The 19,922-nt window shown below is 38.9% G+C and overlaps 3 protein-coding genes across 7 annotated transcripts in view; 2 read left to right on the top strand and 1 right to left on the bottom strand.

The window, feature by feature from the left end:
• LOC105562101 (leucine-rich repeat-containing protein 15-like) overlaps nt 1-19,922 on the bottom strand; it is an 80,078-nt gene that overhangs the window by 37,664 nt on the left and 22,492 nt on the right. The gene's annotated exons all lie outside the window — the stretch shown is intronic.
• On the top strand, nt 793-12,953 carry LOC105562102 (insulin-like growth factor-binding protein complex acid labile subunit). Of its 5 annotated transcripts, none has more exons than XM_012012639.1 (3): nt 793-945; nt 10,366-10,763; nt 10,859-12,953. In XM_012012639.1, exons 1-3 carry the CDS (start codon nt 808-810, stop codon nt 12,498-12,500), a joined length of 2,178 nt encoding a protein of 725 aa, XP_011868029.1. In that variant the 5' UTR covers nt 793-807; the 3' UTR covers nt 12,501-12,953. The 5 variants fall into 5 exon arrangements, with proteins under 5 accessions (XP_011868029.1, XP_011868031.1, XP_011868032.1 ...); XM_012012641.1 differs by lacking the exon at nt 793-945 and adding an exon at nt 1,656-1,862; XM_012012642.1 differs by lacking the exon at nt 793-945 and adding an exon at nt 3,295-3,320.
• LOC105562103 (phospholipase ABHD3) overlaps nt 16,968-19,922 on the top strand; it is a 21,885-nt gene continuing 18,930 nt past the window's right edge. Inside the window, exon 1 of the mRNA XM_012012644.1 lies at nt 16,968-17,426. The gene's annotated coding sequence lies outside the window, so the exon portion shown is untranslated. The remainder of the gene's footprint in view (nt 17,427-19,922) is intronic.

Below are 19,922 nucleotides of genomic sequence, written 5' to 3'. Positions count from 1 at the left end.
GTAACACAGGATATAATGTAATTAAAGAAATAAAGGTTTTACTACTTCCTCTGTACTAGAGCATTATTCATATTTCAAAGAAGATGTTGTAATATGCAATAATTGCTTTCAAATAATTTATGTCGACTCGAAGTACAGTAGATTATTTAACAATCTATATAGGCACTTAAAAGATGAACAACGCAGACAAATACACAGAAGAATAACACAAACTTAATGTGGTATTGGGACCATTTTACAGCAACGGAAGAGTTGTACTGGAAATGCGACCATTGTAAGCAAAACTATACATAACTCAGTGCGTTATATCTAATAATCAAAATTTTGCTCATTATATATTTATTCTTTCTACGCGTATACTTGGCGTTTCTTGTACCTTTTTAAAAAGGTAACTTTTTAAAGATAACTTTTAAAAAGGTTGTTAGGTATTAAATTACACCAAGTGAGAGTCTTTGATTATTTTAACACTACATAATTTCTTTATATTATAGTAATAATATAATATAAATAAGTGTATTGCTAATTATTTCAAATATAAATATCTAAAAATGCCGTACATTGCACGAATAATTTCGCTTTTTGACGCCTCGTAGTTCAATTTTGCTAATGTGTACACTGCGTGCACTGTTATCGCGGACTCGGCAATCGAGCCAGCAGGAGCCTTGATTCTCCCTCGTTGGGAGATGCGCGCTTCAGGTTTTAAATCTGACCTCTCCGACGTCAGCGACGTGCGCGACGTACGGGCGACGCATGCGCCCATCTCTCTCCCTCTCCACGCCACCGTCTCGCGGATCTATTCGTACATACATGCAGCCGGTATTAATCAATCACCTGTTTCATCCTGTACGCGCGTCGATTCTTTCTTTTTACGAACGCGATCAATCGCTGCGCGCACGAGGACCTCGACCCGCTGTGAACGGAAGCGAACGGAGCACCGAAGAAAACGTGAGTGGAAAACATATTTTGGCGTGTGTACAATCGCTGCAGAACGACGTGACGCACGTGCGTTGCGGCGAATAAATTATGAAACGACAATTAATTTCGAACCGTCGCGAGGATGTCTCTGCCCGAGCGAGAAATGACTCGTCGAACGATGTCGAAATGATGTCGAGTCTACATCGACATCGTCAAATCGACGTCGATTCGATATCGATCGTGGATTCGATATCGATCGTCGACTCATTTCTCACTGGGGATTCCCTCGTCGTCGTAGTCGGAAATCGGAGCGGCGTTTGTAAATCGGGGAGAACGATGTATCGCGGAAGAATACGACGATATTTAGCGCGATGTAAAATGTTTGCGCGGTGCTTTTAGATTTAATGTAATTAAACGTGCCGCACGAGGTTACCGAGACGAGTTACCGAACGGTAAATCCGAGGCGCAACGTAACGACGTCCTCCATTAACGCGGGCGCAGTCAGCGCTCCACTCCCACGCTCGCCCCAAACATCGTTTGTCGCGCGAGAGATACGTAAACAAAACGTATCTCTCGCGCGCGAGAGAAGGTGCGCGTTTATATACGCGGAAGCCCACGCGCGTTTATACGCCCGCGTCACCGCGATTTTCCTCCAGTCATTGCGGCGCAGTTTGACTTGGCCGGTGGTTTTTCCTCCTCCGCCTTCTTCCCCTCTACCGTATGTTCCGAGCGCGAAACGCGTTTGAAATAAATAAAAAAAGAGCTCGCGCACACCGTCGCGCAAGCGCGCGCCCGACGCTACGTCTCGCCGTGTCTTCCTCTCCCGAATGTCGGGCTCGTTCGCCGAGGGTGCGTTTATCGGACCTCCGTACGCATGCAGACCGCGATAACGCTCGACGGAGTGTAAAAGGCCCCTCGCCCGGAAACGCCGCATCCGCGTCCCTACGGTAAGACGAGCCCCTCTTCCCCCGTCCGGCGGGACGGGTCGTGTACCGACCGTCCCGGTCGAGGAATTAGGAGGTTAGGAGGAGCGAGGTCGCGTTCAATTCGAACGATTTGGAGTCCCTTTAATCGCAGTCTGGCCAACAGGCCCAGTTTCGGCGAAAGATGCGAGAAGGAAAGAAATATATTCCCTCTCACTCTATATACAGCATACGCGTCATGTAGAGTGAGAGGGAATATATTTTTCTTTCCCTCTCGCATCATCTCGCCGAAATTGGCCTGTTGGCTAGACTCTGAGACAGGGTTGGGAAGTAATTCGTTACTTGTAACGAAGTTGCAGTTGCAGTTACTTTTTTTTGGCAACTCTAACTTAACCTCGTTACTTTCTCTACTTTATATATTTTTTAAGGGGATGCTGGAGTCATTCTACACTTTTGCACCTTTTTGCTCTTAGAACTGTCAATTCGTGACAACATTTGTGTAATATACAAATTATACGGCTTTTGTGTACATACGAAGCGACAGTGTTCCACTAATCGGACTAAATCAGAGAACAGCATGGTATCATTGAAATTAAGTTTAGAAGCCTAACAAAAAATCTATTCACTCGAATAAGTTATAGGTTAGGTAACCTATAACTTGTTCAAGCGAATAGATTATTTGTTAGGCTTCTAAACTTAATTTCAATGATACCATGCTGTTCTCTGATTTAGTCCGATTAGTGGAACACTGTCGGTTCGTACACAAAAGCCGCATAATTTGTATATTACACAAATGTTGTCACGAATTGACAGTTCTAGGAGCAAAAAGGTGCAAAAGTGTAGAATGACTCCAGCATCCCCTTAAATCTCCACAGATCGCATTCGGCCTTGCTTTTGCGCATAAACGCCTTTATCGACACTTCACAATTCAAATGCAGATTTGACATTTTAAATTTTATATTGGGAGAAAGTGATCATTTTAGACAATGTACCTCATTATCGTAAAAGATTAATTAACAAAATGGTAAACATCAAAGAACAAGAAAATGGAATTAACTCTCAAAATGACACGGATGACTCTTATTGGATTATTGGATGACTCTTATACCGAATTATTCAAAATCGAGGGTGAAACCGCTGAGGGCATTGTGGTATACAGATTTGCGGCATTACTGGACATTACTACGCATTGTTTAGGCATTAGGCCTTGCTGGGGCATTATAAAGATAAAATAAGATAAAACAAGATGAATAAGATAAAATGAGATAATAAGATAAAGTAATACCCACTGGGCATTAGTGGGCATTGGTGTACAAGATTTTAGTCAGCGGTTTCCCCTTCGTTGAAAATGCTTGCCACGCCATCGACATAACGCTTGTTTATAAAAACATTTTAGAAACAAATTCCCTAGGTTGTTACAATTAACATAGCGAAATTGGCTTATTGTTAGTCGAGAACAAACAACCGAGGATGTAACACTACGTAAGTGACTCTGAACGTTTCGACTATCTGAACTTCGAATTTCTCTCGATGTATTTAAATTCTTGACATGCACGACACATATATTAAAATTTAAAAGATGGAATTTGTACTTTGCAACGTGATACATCGTCTGTAGTATTGTAAAAAACTGCGTACTTAGTTTCTTAATGTAATTTTATATGCTGAAGAAGGCACTGTGTTACCGAAACGCGTACATGTAAATTTTATGAAATTGTGAAATTAAATTTTACGTTCATTATCGAACATCCAAATTTCTGCTTGTTGAATGTTATTTGGCCGTTAGGTCAAAATTTTGTCATTTTTATTTTTATTGCAAGAAAGTAACTACTAAGTAAAGATTCGTTACTTTTTGAGTAACTGTAACTATTTTTAACGAAAAAAAAAACTATAACTAATGTAACTATAACTAGATACTTTTATAAAGTAACTTTCCCAACCCTACTCTCCGAGGGTACTATTACATTTGTTATACGACAAATTTTTTAAGCGTACTGATTGGCCACAAGCTGGAAATTTTCTAGATACTCGAGGACTTTTCTATCCTGCAGCCAATCAACACTCTTAAAAAATTTGTCGTACGGCAAACGTAATACTATCCTGATTAGAGAAACTCGAGAACTATTCGAACGCAGGGCCGGTCCCCGCCCCCTCCCCGTCCCCTGGAGACGGCACGATCGTCGGTTCCGCGTCGACACTCGGACGACAATTGGATGTTTCCACCTTTCCCGTCTCCGCGAGAAAATTCCTCTCTTGCCGAGGTGTTTCAATTCGCGCGGAACGGGTGTTCTAATGCAAGACCTCTTTTCAACACGGAGTCTTGAAACCAATGCCTCCCCGCCCGGCCCCGCGCGGGCGAACCTTGTGCTCCGGGATGTCTCGCGAGACCGTCTCACAAATTGACGAAAAGTGCGCGCGAGACGTGTGTACACTATATACGTAGATATATATGTATGTATTGGATACGTAAAAAGCATTCAAGTTCCAAAAGTGCGTGCGACAAAAGTCTTACGCACTTAAAAGTGGTATACAGCGGAGGAGTAGAAAGCGAATTATAATTTCGATAAATACAATAAAATTCTGCGCGAATATCAATCAGAACGTATTTTTATACAAACTGATGTGTTTTCAGGACATACTGCAAAGCGCGTGCTTAGAAATAATATAATTTGTGCGATCGCCGAATGCCAGTTGAGCCCAATAGTTCAAAAGATGAGCTTTTCAATTCGATAATTGATCATTGTGGGAATAAAAGTTTTTCACTAATAGAACGTCTCGTGCTATTTTGCCCTGAAAAGGGGATTCCTTAAAGCAAGTTTTGACTTTTTAAACATTTTTTAACACGCTAGAGCAAGGATTCGTTGTTAACTTAATTTCGGCCAAAACGTCACAGGTCCTCTTTTTCCTCATCGTTTAATTTTTTTGAGCAGGCCGACCAGCACGTATCGTACACTGTATCTTGGAGTTGATTCTTCATTGTATAACAAGCTCCAATTGTCGCATCGTCATTGTCACGAATCAACATAAAGATTACTGTCTGCAGTACGAATATATAAACTCGCTGAAACTAAAGTGTGAATTGAAAAAGAACTCGTTTCAGTTTCAGCTGTACTTTTTCCGCATTTTAATTCTTTCGACTAGACATTTCAATTATAAAAAGAAACTTTTATAAATCACTAATTTCTTTCTAAAAATGATGTTACACGTGTAAATCTCGTCACACTAGAAAATATAATATCCACTAAGAAAATAATACTGTCAAGTGTTGAAAGGTCGGCAAAAACTTGGCAAAAATAATGAATTCTGTAATATTGCTTCTTGCGCGCTAATACCAGATTGCTACGAGATTGGAGCTGATACGAAATAGAGTGAATTTTGAAAAACGAGAGCAAGGGAGGACAGAGAGAGAGAGAGAGAGACTATAAAATGAGGAGAGAACTATAAAATGGGAGAGTGGAAAGACGAAAAACCGGGGCCGCGAGCCGAACGTGTCGCGCGTGTAACACGCGTACGGAACGAGAGCGCGCCTCGGTAGGTTTTAACCCTGAGTTCACTCGGATATGATTTAATTTAACCGCGGCTCTCGGCAATGCGACCGTTCAATCTGTCTCTGTCCACCGACGGGCGCGCGCGAGCCGTTCCGACGATCTCTTCCTCGTCAACACTGTCGGTCTCCTTGGCCTTTCCTCGGTACGTAAAAAGAAAAACGCATATCTTCAAAAGTGTTCCGCTTTCATGTGTGATTGCACGTTGGTAGGATAAGTTAATTAGCAAGTTATTTACTCACGATTTCCAACGAGACATTTAAAAGTGGTGAATGAGAGACGAAGAAGAATATTTTCGTCTATAGCACTTGTTTTCGTAGTATATTTTTCAAGATACGTAATGAAAGGTCATGTTGGAATAGTAATCGGTCAAGTTCAATCGCGAAACTACTTGAGGAAGGGGAAAGAGGGAAGACGCGAGAGAGAGAGAGAGAGAGAGAGAGAGAGAGAGAGAAATTTAAGAAAACTTTTGCAACAACGCATTTAATAAAAAATGAATGAAATTTTTTTAATCTTGTAAAATCTTTAGAAATCTCGCCAGAAGACAATACACGACCGAAATGTGGTAATCGTCTAAGGCTTAACTTTAATCTTATTGTTTAATTCATGTTTGTCTATTACTAAAGTAACAGTTGGAAAGAGATAAAGAACAAATTAAGCTAAGCTCAAAGTTAAACAACATTGGTGAGACCGGGCCTAAGAGACGTCCCAATTTTTCAGGTCGCCTCCAAACTCTTACGTTTAGACTTTTTAATTTTTGCACAGTCTGGCAAGGTTCCCTCCCTCTCCCTCTCTCTCTCTCTCTCTCTCCCGTAAATAACTTGCCGCCTGGTACGCTTATATATTGACTCTGTATATTCGCACGACGGTAGGGACAGATTACAGATTACCCACTAACTATTCGGCCCGGGAGCGACGAGGCCCGGGGAGACCTCGGTGCTCTTTAATGAAATAGCCATCCTGTGGAGTGCAATGAAGTGCAATGAATGAGAGAGCCGTGTGTTGCGAGCTGTGTGATATCATCAGGGTATCAAACGCCTCGAAAATCTTTTTACGTTGCAAATAATTTCCGTGCTTTTTGTTCTCGTTAGTTAAAGGCGTGACAACAATTGTCGTAGTGACCCCGTTTTAACAAATACCCCAGATACGTTTATGTTTAAGCCCAAGTACGTAAATATGTAATGATGACGTAGAAACGCGACAAATACAAAAAAGTAAATATTCATTAACAAATGCATATATATGCATCTATATGCATATTTAACGCTTCTCGATAACTTTTATTATTTATTATTTTATAGTATTTGCTACGCTATTTTGTTAGATATTTACTAATATAATGGATTTATCTCTATAAGTCATAGTACATAAATAATCTATTGATAATTATCAAATATATACGTACACAATTCGACAATTGTTATTGCATTATTTATATACTTCAATAAGGATAAATCCAGAGAGATTGTCTGTGAAACAAAAACACCTCAACAGCCATTCTGGATGCAGATATACGTGAGACGTCACATTTGATGCGCGAAGAATGAGATATGCGATGGAATGCTTTGTGCAATCTTGTGGCAGCCGTGTAGCAGAGTCATTTTTCACGACCATTACGGCTTAGAGAAATATAGGCGAAGTGTCGGTCTCTCATGGTGAAGTGCGCCTTGATCCACATCACGTCGATATCACGAAACTGCGAGAGACTCCTACGTGCGTGGAAAACGGATGTTCCGTTTGCCATATTTAACGTGGTCGCGCGATTATACTCTACTACTCTACACGCAATCATAGGTTATTTCTGGACATTTGTTCTGGACAAACCAATGAGAGAAAAGTTATATGTGCGGTAGTGTAGCTTTGATACACTACCATACGTACAACTACAGTACGTAAACACACAGACATTGTTGGATTGCTGCCTAAAATAATGGCGGAATACCACGTGATCGGGACCGCAAAGATCAAATGGCCCGACAAAGAGTGGACCTACTTAGTTCTACTAGGATTCACATTTTCATAATCTTTATTCTCATCTATACATCGATGAATTTCAGGTTGTAGTTTACACAGCTTCTATAGAAGTCCGTGGTAGTGCGTACATACAGCCTGAAACTCAGTGATTTGTATAGATGAGAAAAATGATGATCAAAATGCAGGTCCAGGCATTAATGAATAAGACTGAACTTGAGATGGCCATAAATATAAGAGTAGACCTTACCAAATTAAAAGCTCGTTTTGGTTTATGACAACCGTATCATAAGTTGAATGAACCAATATTGTGCCTATGAGAACTATAGTACATTGTTAGGTCAATCATAACTTACGTAGTCGGAAGAATTATAAAAATGTGGTTGGCTCCTAAAATGATAGTGAGATTGTGGTAACTGCGACTATTTTTTTCTGTCTGTGCATTTGATATCTGATCCGAATTTGGTCACCTTACCCTACGCGTTGTGTCAGTATTCCGCAATATTTAATGAAAACGTGCGTTGTTTTGGCAAAACAATGTAATCGATCAATTCGAAAATTTCCAGTGAAAGTTGAAAGGCAACTACTGTAAATTCGACATGACTCCAATTAAATTCATTGAACTTTTGTGAAATTTATATCAGACAATTGGACGAAAACCCGACGCGTTCAACCGGAGCCACTTTTCTAGATTTGCAAGACACAAAATTGGATATTAGAAACAACATTCCGCGTTCCGATTATAATGCAACACATCTTTTCATTTGTACAACAATTATAATATATATCAATGCAGTAAAATAAGTACATAATTTTACTGCATAAATATTTAGAAAAAAACGAACGTTTTCGCAGCATCGTGCTTTTTATATCGGTCTACCAAAATATGAAAAATTTGCATATTGCGTGTCGCAATTTTACCCGTTAACATTTAGTTTCTAAATTAAACAACCTTGCGCTATTTATATTATAGTAGCGCGAAAATTGCTCCAAGTGGTAAACATCGCAATTAGCGCCCGTACTCTTCCACTTTCGTCGAAGAATATATTTATTATATATGCGCAACACGAAGTTCATGTAACGCAATTTGACATTCGCTGGCAAAGTGCTCGAATTATACATTCGCGCAGGTATCGCCTTTATGGAACATCCGCCAATTCGTATAATGATATTACGAAGCGTTCTTATGCAATGGTTAGTGCAACTCGCAAAATAGAGAGACTTTGGTGCGCGAAATTGAATAAACTCTGCTCTCTCGAAGGCGATAAGGCGATATAAGACCATTTCGCTTCTCTTGGATCAATAAAAACAAAATTACACAAAATTGTATTCTCTCTCTAAGAGGAATCCAGAGATAGCTTTCACAGAACAATATATATTTCAAGTTGAAAATATATCAGTTATTTCGCCTCTCATTCTAATTAGTTCCACTTAACTTGCTTCCAATCAATTAAACCGTTAAAGACTCTCTCTAATCGCTTCTGATTTTTACTAACTCTTCGACTATTTTATTATAGAAAAATCGTTTGTCGATGTAAATTGAGTATTCCACGAAAAATACGAAATCTATAGATCCACGCAGAATAAAATAAAAGATTTGGGAAGTTAAAAGTGCACTTCCATTGTGTAAACGTGGCGTAAAAAATACAGCTGAAACAAGTAGCGGTTCTTTTCAAAATTACCAAGTAACGTATAATCTCTCGTCAAACGCAGCATCGCTTCCTAGAGACGAGCCACTTTAGGTGTAGACAGCGATATTGATTTGGCAAGTACATCCTCAGAGAGGACAATGGCACTCCGTGCGTTAAATACAATCGTCCAACGACGCATGGATGACTCGAGTAACCCCACCGGAAAGAGCCAATGCGAAATCATCAAATGCGCGCGCGGCAGAGAATCGGCGGAGAAAGAAAGAGAGATAGGGGGCCGTCGACGGGAACGAAGAAAAATATTCCTACGCGTTGAATCCCATCGATTCAACGAGCGCCTCCGTCATCGCGTAAATTCCGCTTGGAGGACTTCAGAGGACCCGTCGCTGCGAAGATCCCCGGTCAAAACGCTGCCGCATAAAGGAGTGGCGACGCTCCGCTCGCAAAAAAGCCGCCCAGTGTCTCGCCCGGAGTCTGAATGCAAATGACTTCATCCCCGACACGCGGTGTTTTCCCGCGTGAGGGGTGGACCCGCGGGTGAGACGGTGTCCGAAAACTAAAGAATCGCGGCGCCAACGGCGAGGGCGATGCCGAGAAATATAGCGATGGCCGGCGGAGGAGAGGAGTTGGGGTTGATAGCCTGGCAGTTTCGAGGAGGCAAATGTACGTCGACGGTAATGGTGATGGTGTTCGCTCTTGCGGCCGAGGGCGAAGGAACGTGGCGCAGGGGGAGGGCTCCCCTCGCCCCGGTGCGCAGCCGGGCGTGCGATGCGTATATCGTTCTGGCGGAAAGCCCTGTACCGAAAGCTTCGACCGTGCAGTTGTCTGTGCCGGCCAAAGGCGTCGACGCGTTCCTTTGTAATTCACTCGATGCGTTACCGCCGGCGGAAAAGAGCTGATCGAACGTGATTTGTCATCGCGACGAGTAGGATTTTACTCGCAATTTAGCGGCTCTCGATCGTTTGCATTAACTCGCCTCGAGACGTCGCGTCGTGAAACTAAGAAATGTCTCCGAGAGATTTTCGTATTAATAGAATTTGAGATATCAGAATCCTATCTCATAATAGAGTATCAGAACCCTATCTCATAATAGAGGACTTTCCTCTAATAGTTCCGTGAGAAAACCAAATACAAATTTTCCGAAATTCGCGTACAGCAACTGATATTTTATACAAGTCATTATAATGATTTTGTATGTCATTATTTACTTCTTACAGTATCTCTTTAACTTTTTGAAGGAACTGTACGGCTTCCAATATCTGAAAAAGTGTGCAGATTTATTATATGAAGACACGAAATTAATATACCGATATATCGAAATCTTATTGTAACTGATTATTTTGTTTTTAATTGTTGATGCAGACTATAATGGCAAAGATGACAGCGGCGTTATCTCTGCTTACGGTGTACTTCGTTGTTACGACATTCGCCCTGAACAACGAGGAACTGGTGGAGCAGGAATGCCCTGTGGATTGCCACTGTCACTACTTTCGCGTTAACTGGGTGACGGACTGCTCGGACAGCAATCTGACGACCATCCCGTACAACGAGCTCAGCCAGAATGTCTATATTTTAGACATGAATGATAACAATATTGCAGACATCATTCCGTTTCCAAACTCGATCAAGTTGAGGCGTCTTCAAATGGCACACAATCAATTAACTGAGCTGACGTACGAATCATTTGCCGGGTTGACGTACCTCCTGGACGCGGACTTCTCATATAACGCCATTACGCGGGTAGATCCCGAAGCCTTTCGGTAAGATGATTCGATATCAATTATTATTCGCCGTTAATCATTCCATTCTCGAACGGGTGATGTGGATTTTGTCGATCATACGATTAATTCAACAGGGACAGTCCGGGTCTAATTACATTGGAGCTCCAACACAATCCCTTGGACGAGATCGAGGAACCTTTCCTGAATTGCCGCACGCTGCTGTATCTCGATCTGAATTCATGCGGTATCCGCCACCTCACCACGCGCTTCTTCTACAACACGACGAATTTGAATAAGCTCGACCTGTCGCACAATCCTCTGCAAAGGATAGAGCCGGGCCCCTTCGACCATCTGACGAATTTGGAATACCTCAAGCTGAACGGATGTAATTTAACCTACATATCGCCCGAGGCGTTTTCCCACTTGGAAAATTTGCGACAATTAGAGATAGCGGACAATGAATTGAAAACGTTGAATTGGAGGAGCGTTCTCACGCCGTTGGTACGGTTGGAACATCTGGACATCCGCAAGACCGGTATCACGAATCTACCGGGTGATGCCTTTGCCAAAAACTTATATCTTCTACAGTTGGTCCTCGCGGACAATGAATTGTGGCACCTCGATGTCGAGGATACGCTCGGCCACAATTTGCACAGTCTACAATCTCTAGACTTGTCAAATTGCAATTTGCAAGATCGCTTATCTGAGGAGGCTTTCAGAAATGCAAGCAAGTTACGCGTGCTCAATCTGAGCGGTAATCCAATGTTCGCCAGCGATTTAACTGCCGTTCTGCGCCATCTACCAAAGCTTCATAAGCTTTCCCTCAGCAACTGCAGTCTTCGAAGATTACCAAATACCTTTGATGTATTTGAACACCTTGAGGAACTCGATATTTCCCATAATCCATTATCCGACGCATTCGTCAGTCTTCTCAACCCGTTAAGCGCTTTGGAATATTTGGATATGTCGTATTGCGGTCTCGGTTATGTTGGAAATAAGACTTTCGCGCAAATGACCTTTCTGAAACAGTTGATTCTTTCGGGAAATGAACTGCATACTCTGGAGGAAGGATTGTTCGCAAATTTAACGCGCTTGGAAAGCTTAGAGCTCAACAATTGCGATCTCAAGACACCCATTGATCCAAAAGTCTTTGGTGACCGCCAATCGACTGACATAGTAGAACTCAAACTCAGTGGTAATCCGTTAATCGTACCTGATGAGGGCTCGCTACTTTCTACACAGCTGTCCAATTTGGAGATCTTGGACCTTAGCAACTGTGGCATCTCGCATTTGAACGAAGATTTATTTGCCACAACGAATAATCTCACTCAATTGAATCTTTCAGGCAACACAATATCTGGTGTGGAAAATCTGAGTTTTCTGAAAAAATTGCGCGCGCTAGAACATATAGAACTCAGTAACAACAAACTGCGCACGATCAATCCAAAAATATTCAAATTAAATCCACGGTTGCTGTCGGTTAATCTCATGGGGAACCCGTTTATTTGCAATTGCTCTATCGCGGAGACCTGGGATTGGGCTATACATGAGAAAGGTGATCTTCATGTGCTTGTTGGCAGCCAGCCGGCTAATTTTGAAACTGGTTCCGTAAAACGAAGAAAGACTCTCTCCTGCGCCTACGACGAAGAAACGTATCGGAACATAATAGACAGCAATCAGGCAACCACAAGCCGCAAACATTATCCCAGCCAATTTACGCCTTCTCGTACTTGGGCTAAATACGTTCGTGAGTCTAATTGTAATCGGCGTTTATGATACGCGGCAACTATCAAGTATCAACATCCGATGTTGAACGTTTACAACCGTAAGGTATGTAAGCACAAACGGGAACTTTGAGCAAGTTCTACGCTACTAAATACCATTGCAACATCGTCATATCAACAAGCCATAAACTAATATAACAATATTGTGAAATTTATATTTCCGTGGCACTATTTTTGTAGTCATAGGATTAAGGCAGATCTGTAATAGTTTACATATTAGAAAGTATCGTAAAGTATTTCCGTATTGAAACGTTACTAAGTCAAAAAAATACTCGGTTTTGTATATACATATATTACTCGTTTTTGTACATAGTATTATAATAATTCTTGTTCTCTCTCACTCTCGTCGATCAGACTACGTCTTCTACATCCAATTCAATAAATACTTAGCCGAATATTAGAATGGATGAGCTGCCAATGATCGACGATTAAATTAAAAAAAAAATTAAAGAGATTCGAAAAATCAGAAACAAATAATTTATTATAATTAAACTTTTATCTATCTATATATAAAATGTCATTTTTATTGCTAACAGATTCACCTTATCAAATATAAATTAAATCACGTTCTATTTAATTCAATTCTATTTAAGTGAATAATCTGAAACATCTCATATTTTTATATCAATTAGATAAAAAAAGCCATTATAAAAACCGTAAATAAGAAATTTTTTATGCATTTAGCGACTGGTTACATTCTAACCTTAGAAACTGTTTGCGAAATAATAGGCCATAATTGAAGCTAAATAATAAAGTGATATATATAAATATATATACATATACACGTTTAGTTAATAATTATATGTACAGCAGATAAAACTTGTGAAACGTGCTTGTATCGATAGTCACGCAATCGTCTTGCAATTACGTGATCCGTTCTTCTTAGATTCAATTAGATTGCCTTGATTTAATATTTTACTCACATCAGTGCTTAAATTTAAAGTGTTCAAAGTACATTTTAATTAAATACATTGAAAACACATAATTATGGATTTAATTCACTTTTGTTATCAACAATAGAATTTATCAATACCGTAATATTTATATTTGTATCGTAATGCGATATAAAAAAATGTTAATATTATCAAAACTTAATTCAATAATTATACCGTTCACGAAATGCAACATTACTTTGAATTCATTTTACATAACTTTGTGCAAGTATATTGATGGATACAGTGAACAATTCAATGATACATCAAAAATTGACTAGAAAGATCAGTTATGGAAGGTACATACATGGTTAAAGCGATTAAACGCGCAGTTACATGCAGTTCACATGTACACATACATACGAACACAATTGCGACATCGCATCCGATAGCGTGTGAAATGTGACCATGAAGACTAAATGGTTTCCCCCTATTTGAACTTCACAATAGCCACGGAAAATGCCTGATTATCACTACAAGCTGATATGTAACAGTATCTATTTATGACGTGGCAAATGCAATGGCTTCATCTTTAATTTGCGGTTAAAATGACTCCACGTGTCCTGTGGCTCTCCTATTTTTAAGTTAAGTTGTCTGTTATCTAACAATTGTTTACGATAAGTACGTGATGCGTGAAATATACAATTATAAACAAATTTGCAGGCTCTATAAAACTGATATAGTTGATCTTATAAAATTATCTAATGCATTTACAAAACTTATGTAGACTTATATTTATTAACTTCTGTATTACATATCCTAATCTAATTAGAAAGTTGTTCAGTAATTGTGAAGTGGGACCAATTTTCCTACTAATAAAATTGTACATTTTTTATTAAATGAATTTATATTCTCAGAAATATTATATTAAGTTAAATCTAATGGAAGAGAATACAATTATTATTTTAATACATATGACACATTTTTTTCATTGTATAAAAGTGTATCTTTTTTTTAGATGTATGTATGTCAAAACTTGCGCTGTATTGATTGTTGGAAATGTTGTAAAATTATGTTATTACGTATACCAATGTCTTATATTTATAATGTTTGAACTCGTATCAGCTGATACTTAAGAAAATTTTTTATCGTCCGCGATTGTTTATTAGAAGCTATCGTTTGATTTGAACTTGCAAATTTATAGATTTTTAATTTTAGAGTTTGCTGAATTTTTCAAATTAAAATTATAATTTATGTTATCATCTTATGTTCGTGATTATAAAATATTATGATGTATTATATAAATATCTGTGTTTTCCAGCAGCAGTAAATATTCTATGATCCCGCATTCAGGAAAATTATCTGTCCTCCTTATTTTATCGACAATATATTAGCGTTAATGTTGCACGACGTGAATAGAATAAGTTGAAACAACTTTTTTCATATTGTGCGTCCTCGTATAAACATCTATTTTTATTGTTTTAATATTAGACGATAAACCGACTTTAGATATTTGAGCCAAAGTGAGGGAGAAAGAGAATAATAGAAAGTACAATGATAAAATATAAAAAAAAGAGCGCGTCCCTCGCTTTCGCATTTAATCAAGATTAATCATTCAAACGTACACGTTCGATCGTGGAAAGGAAATCGGCGACCGTTCCCATCCTTGGATACATTGTACAACGCGGAAGAGCGCGTACTGAACTTTCATTTATAATCACAAAATGTAAAAGACTGTTGTTTAATAAAGCTGTCGTTCTCTTCTTGGTATACGCGTCAGCTTTCTCGCCTCCATCATCGCGATAAAACAGCTGCCCCTTACAGGTCAATCATGATAGCCAGTGCGGATAATCTAAATTGCATCGCCGTGGTATTGACGCTTACGTCAATGTAATGATAAACTATCGCCTCTATGAATACCTTTTAACAAGTTGCCATTCACAGATAGGTGGTTCGACAAAATTTTCTACACAGCAACGTGTAAAAAAAGATCGACGTTTTTACGCGTTATTAAAAATACTACAATAATTTGTTCTTACGAAATTAATGTTGCAGCTGCACAGTTGAAAAATTTGTGTTTTTAATAAATATTACATGTACCAAACGGTCCACACAATTTTGTGTTAATTTAACATAATATGGATATGTTAAATAATCACACTAATATTCTGTTAATATTTTAACACAAAATAAATGCAAATCTTTAAAAAATTTGAAATAAATTTTGTGTAAAATTAACAAATTTTTAATAACAAAATGAATTTTTTTAAAAGTAATTTTTACGTTTTACAGATGTAATAAGTCAAATGACGGTTCGAAATCTGTCACTTATGTTATATAGAATAAAATAATCAACATTTTATTCGGTAAATTTTAACAGATAAATCTTGTTACTAATAATATAGAACATATGTACTGTGTAAGATTAAAAAATAAGTACACATTGTGTCGTTTTAACATTTCTTTTCAGTATTTTATTAATTTTACATTTGAGGTCAATTAACACAAGAGCAATATGTTTTTCAACTGTGTGGTTAATATTGTTCTAACGCCGAATACACGATTCCGTAAATAGAACAAAATTAGTTGAGCATTTATTTTGCCAATTTTTTAAGTTGTCAATTTCATAGTTCTCGAAAAAAAAGAGAAGAACTCAATTTTGAGTGATGCAAAACAAATGGTTTAGCTACACTGAGAAAAATTTTCATCAGATAAACCAACTAGTCCTTCCGATGGTAAATTTTTCCGATTAAATTATGGATATCCGATGAAATTTATCGGTAGAGGAAAGTCATCTGTTATGAGATAGGCTTCTGATATGAGATAGTAGGTTTTCAATATCCAAATTCAATCACAAATCTTTTACACGATCTAACAATAAATTTTCTACTAAACAGATTTCACTCCAAGAGCAATAAATTCATAGTGGAACAAATAAATAATGTCTATTAATTTAGCACAAACCCTGCTATCTCTATACATATATAAGGGTAATTTATTTTAATCTTATTAGACAATTGTCTTGCAAACTGAGGTGTATGGTCAGGAAAGAGACAAATAATAGTAAAATGAATTTTCGAAAAAAATCGATGTTTCAACACGAAGGTTCTCGCTATTTTTCTTAAATGGAATTATATAACTTTTTACAACGAATACTTTAAAATGATTGACATCTGAACTAAAAAATATCTTTTTCAAATTTTATCTTGTCTCAAAATCTCGGTGACTACCTTTCAGAAGACATTTGAAAATGAATACGAGACACGCGTCCCGATAACCTTAGCATAAAAAGTATCCCAGCGGAAGATTTTGTGTTACAGTTTGCATGAAAAAACACGGGCATACATACAAAAAGTATTTATTCATTTTTTTTACCGAAACTGCCGCGAGTCGCATTATTGTGGCAAGTATGAGGCAACCTGGTCAGCACGTGCGCTATACAAGGATAACCTGGTCAGCACGTGCGCTATACAAGGGTAACGAATTCAGCGATATCCCGCGACGACGTGGAGAGCGGAGAGCAGGGAGCATGACAGCGCTACCGGCGCTACCCCTCGTCATCGATTATATGCGGAATCGTCTTGACCTCGCGAGACCCACACGACCGCGAGACAGACGCAATCGGAGATCGTCCCCAGTGAACCAGTGTAACGATACCGCAAATGTTGCCTACGTGCGTGCGTGCGTGCGTGCATACGTGCGTGCGTCGCTCTCATCTCGGTTTCTACGCGCAAAGTTCACGTCGCGCGTCAGGGCCGCATTCACCCCTCTAGTCGTCCCCGTCACGACGGTCTCTTCGGGAATATCCATTAAATTTCTACAGACGCACGTGTTCGCGAATTTAATATAAAATATTTGCAGTTAAAGTAAAGTAAAATATTTATTATCGAGCGGTAATGTAATTTGTGTAAATGCGCGAATAGCTGGAATTCTCCAAGGCATACACGAGGCTCGCGTGTGCGAAAACTTTTATATGTAATAACGTTTATAAATGTTTCTTTTCTTCCTGCCCTATCTGTCGTTCTTAGCTTCGCGAAATTGTTCGAGTAAGTACGTCGTCCTTAACGGTGCCCAAGTAGATCATGCATGGTTTATTTATACGTCTTCTAACATTAGATACATTTAGGAAACGTATCTACTCAATAAACACCAAGTGACAGTTACATAACATCAATATTATAACTGTAAAAATGCAACATAACACGCATGTCATATTACATTTACATTGTTGAGTAGGAAATGATAATATTGACGTTATGTAACTGTTACTTGGTGTTGACTGGGTAATTAGACAAATTTTTTAATTGCACTAATTGCTCACTTATAATTTTACATATAACTCTACACAATTATATATATTCACATTAAAAATTTTTTCATACAAAAGCATGTAGAAATCTATAAAATGATATATAACTGTAGAATTGTTGTAAAATTATACCTAAATACGATGTAACAATATGTATGAACATATTTTATGTATACTTTTATATAATTCTATATATTTATTAATGTTTGTTCATGTATAGATATTAATTTTTTACCGGGTAATTAGAAACGTATCTTCCACGTCAGCAATTTTTTGGTTACCACGTTCGGCGAACGTCTTTAATCGATAAAATTGTTCTCGATGCTCTTTTAAATCGATAAGACCGAGCTAATGTACGCTATTTTCTACGACAGTTTACTCCCATTACTCCGCAGGGAAGTACGGTTCTGTCGTCGATGGTCGTTGCATAACAACCCGCAGCGCACCGTCACGCACGCGTACATCGCGCAGCGTCGCGTCAGCGGGGCATGGGCATACCTCGTGCACGTGCGTCCCCTGGTGTGTCTGCGGCGCGCAATGCACTTGCGGTTTCGTCAGGAATCTCATGCGAACCCATTGTTTACATATATGAATATACATACATATATTGTACAATAGGCTTGTTTTTTGTTGCTACACTGGTAAACTAGTGCAATAAATTAGAGTAAGACACGTAAATTTTTTCTCATTCTAGCTTGCTGCGCTAGTTCACCAGTGCAGCAGTAGAAAACAAACGCTAGTGATGGACAGAATAGTTGCGGCACTTTTATAGAAACGCGCATTTAGATTCACTTTACGTTCCAAAATATTTTCTGTAAGGAAAATTTTACTTGAAAAGTAGATTGAAAACGCTCAAAATGGTTTTGGAATGGCCATCGAGTAAAATATTCCTCGGAGAAGAACATTTTGAAACGTAACCTAAACAAAGTGTCGCAACGATTCTGTCCATCACTGTACATACAAACGCGAGTACGAAGGGCTTTTCCCTTATAAGATAAGAAGTTGAAACCCGAATTTTTTAATTTTAATTTCTGATTGTTAATCAGCAGAACTCTTTTTATAAACTATTGGGAACTCTTAAGCTCTTCAAAAAGAAGCGGGAACTCCAGTCAGAACTACAAAATTTTAATATTGTGGGGCAAAGTTAACACACGCAGGGAAAGTAATCTCGGCTCGGTGAACTTTGACGTCTTTTTTTTTTTGCGAGAACCCTCTGTCGTCGCGAGAACGCGCGTTCAAGTCTTAAGATTGTCCCACCCCCTCCTGTCATAATAATAAATAACTCTGTCATTCTCTTATCATAAAGACCTTAGCAGAACGGCTAACTCGTTCAATTATGAATTCCATCTCGGTAATTTAAAGCCAACGGCACGCGATACTATCCTTCCTACCAGATTACTTACGAAAGCCAATCAGGATTTAGTTTTAAGTTGCCTGATCTAAAACTCTGCATCCTTATTGGTTCTCGTAAGCAATCAAGTAAGAAAAATTGTATCGTGTGCCATTGGCTTAAGACTCGCGTTCGAATACGTAACAAACGCGATACGTAACGAAGCTGTTCTCCTAGCCCGCCGCATTGCTGATTTATCTTCGATGGAATGCGACAAAATGTTATGTTGTTCGAGTAACAGGGAGAAAAAGGGAAAGGGGGAGACAGAGATTACTATACTCGGATTGTTCATGCTTTCTCTTTTTTATTCATACACATCACCTTTGCATGAGAAAAGTGATACGAGTAAAAAATACGAGCTTTTGCGTTTTTATAATTTATCAACGGGATAGTATGTACTTTTTTTAGCTCAAGTTTCAACATTCATGATTTAGGAGGAATTACAATTGCTGCATTTACTATTTAGATGCACATAGTAAATATACGAGGGTGAGTCAAAAATTATCTGCACTTTTCGTTCTACAATTTATTTACACAAAAATAGGGGTTCAATGTGTACACCATTTTTCAACATAGTCTCCTCCCTTGGCAATGCACTTGGTCTAGCCGTCCACAAGCTTGCGTATTCCTTCCGAGAAGAAGATTTTCGGTTGGTCGCAAAGCCACTTTTGCACCGCTTCCTGCAGCCCAGATCTTGCTCCCTCCGACTTTCATCTGTTTGGGCCGCTCAAGGATGCTTTGCGAGGTCGCCAATTTTCTACAGACGTAGACGTGCAGGAAGCGGTGCAAAAGTGGCTTTGCGACCAATCGAAAGCCTTTTTCTTGGAAGGAATACGCAAGCTT

The sequence above is a fragment of the Vollenhovia emeryi genome, unplaced genomic scaffold, assembly GCF_000949405.1.
Source record: "Vollenhovia emeryi isolate VEMERY1.0 unplaced genomic scaffold, V.emery_V1.0 DF939195.1, whole genome shotgun sequence".
Classification (NCBI taxonomy): Eukaryota; Metazoa; Arthropoda; class Insecta; order Hymenoptera; family Formicidae; genus Vollenhovia; species Vollenhovia emeryi.
Note: the sequence above shows the minus strand (reverse complement) of the source record. Positions and strands in the feature narration are given on the sequence as shown.

Bases quoted from the DNA above. Each gene is read 5' to 3' on its own strand.
- LOC105562102 (XM_012012639.1), top strand. From the start codon at position 808: ATGCAGCCGGTATTAATCAATCACCTGTTTCATCCTGTACGCGCGTCG. The intron at 946-10,365 runs GTGAGTGGAAAA...TTGTTGATGCAG, and splicing joins AACGGAGCACCGAAGAAAAC to ACTATAATGGCAAAGATGAC. The intron at 10,764-10,858 runs GTAAGATGATTC...TTAATTCAACAG, and splicing joins GTAGATCCCGAAGCCTTTCG to GGACAGTCCGGGTCTAATTA.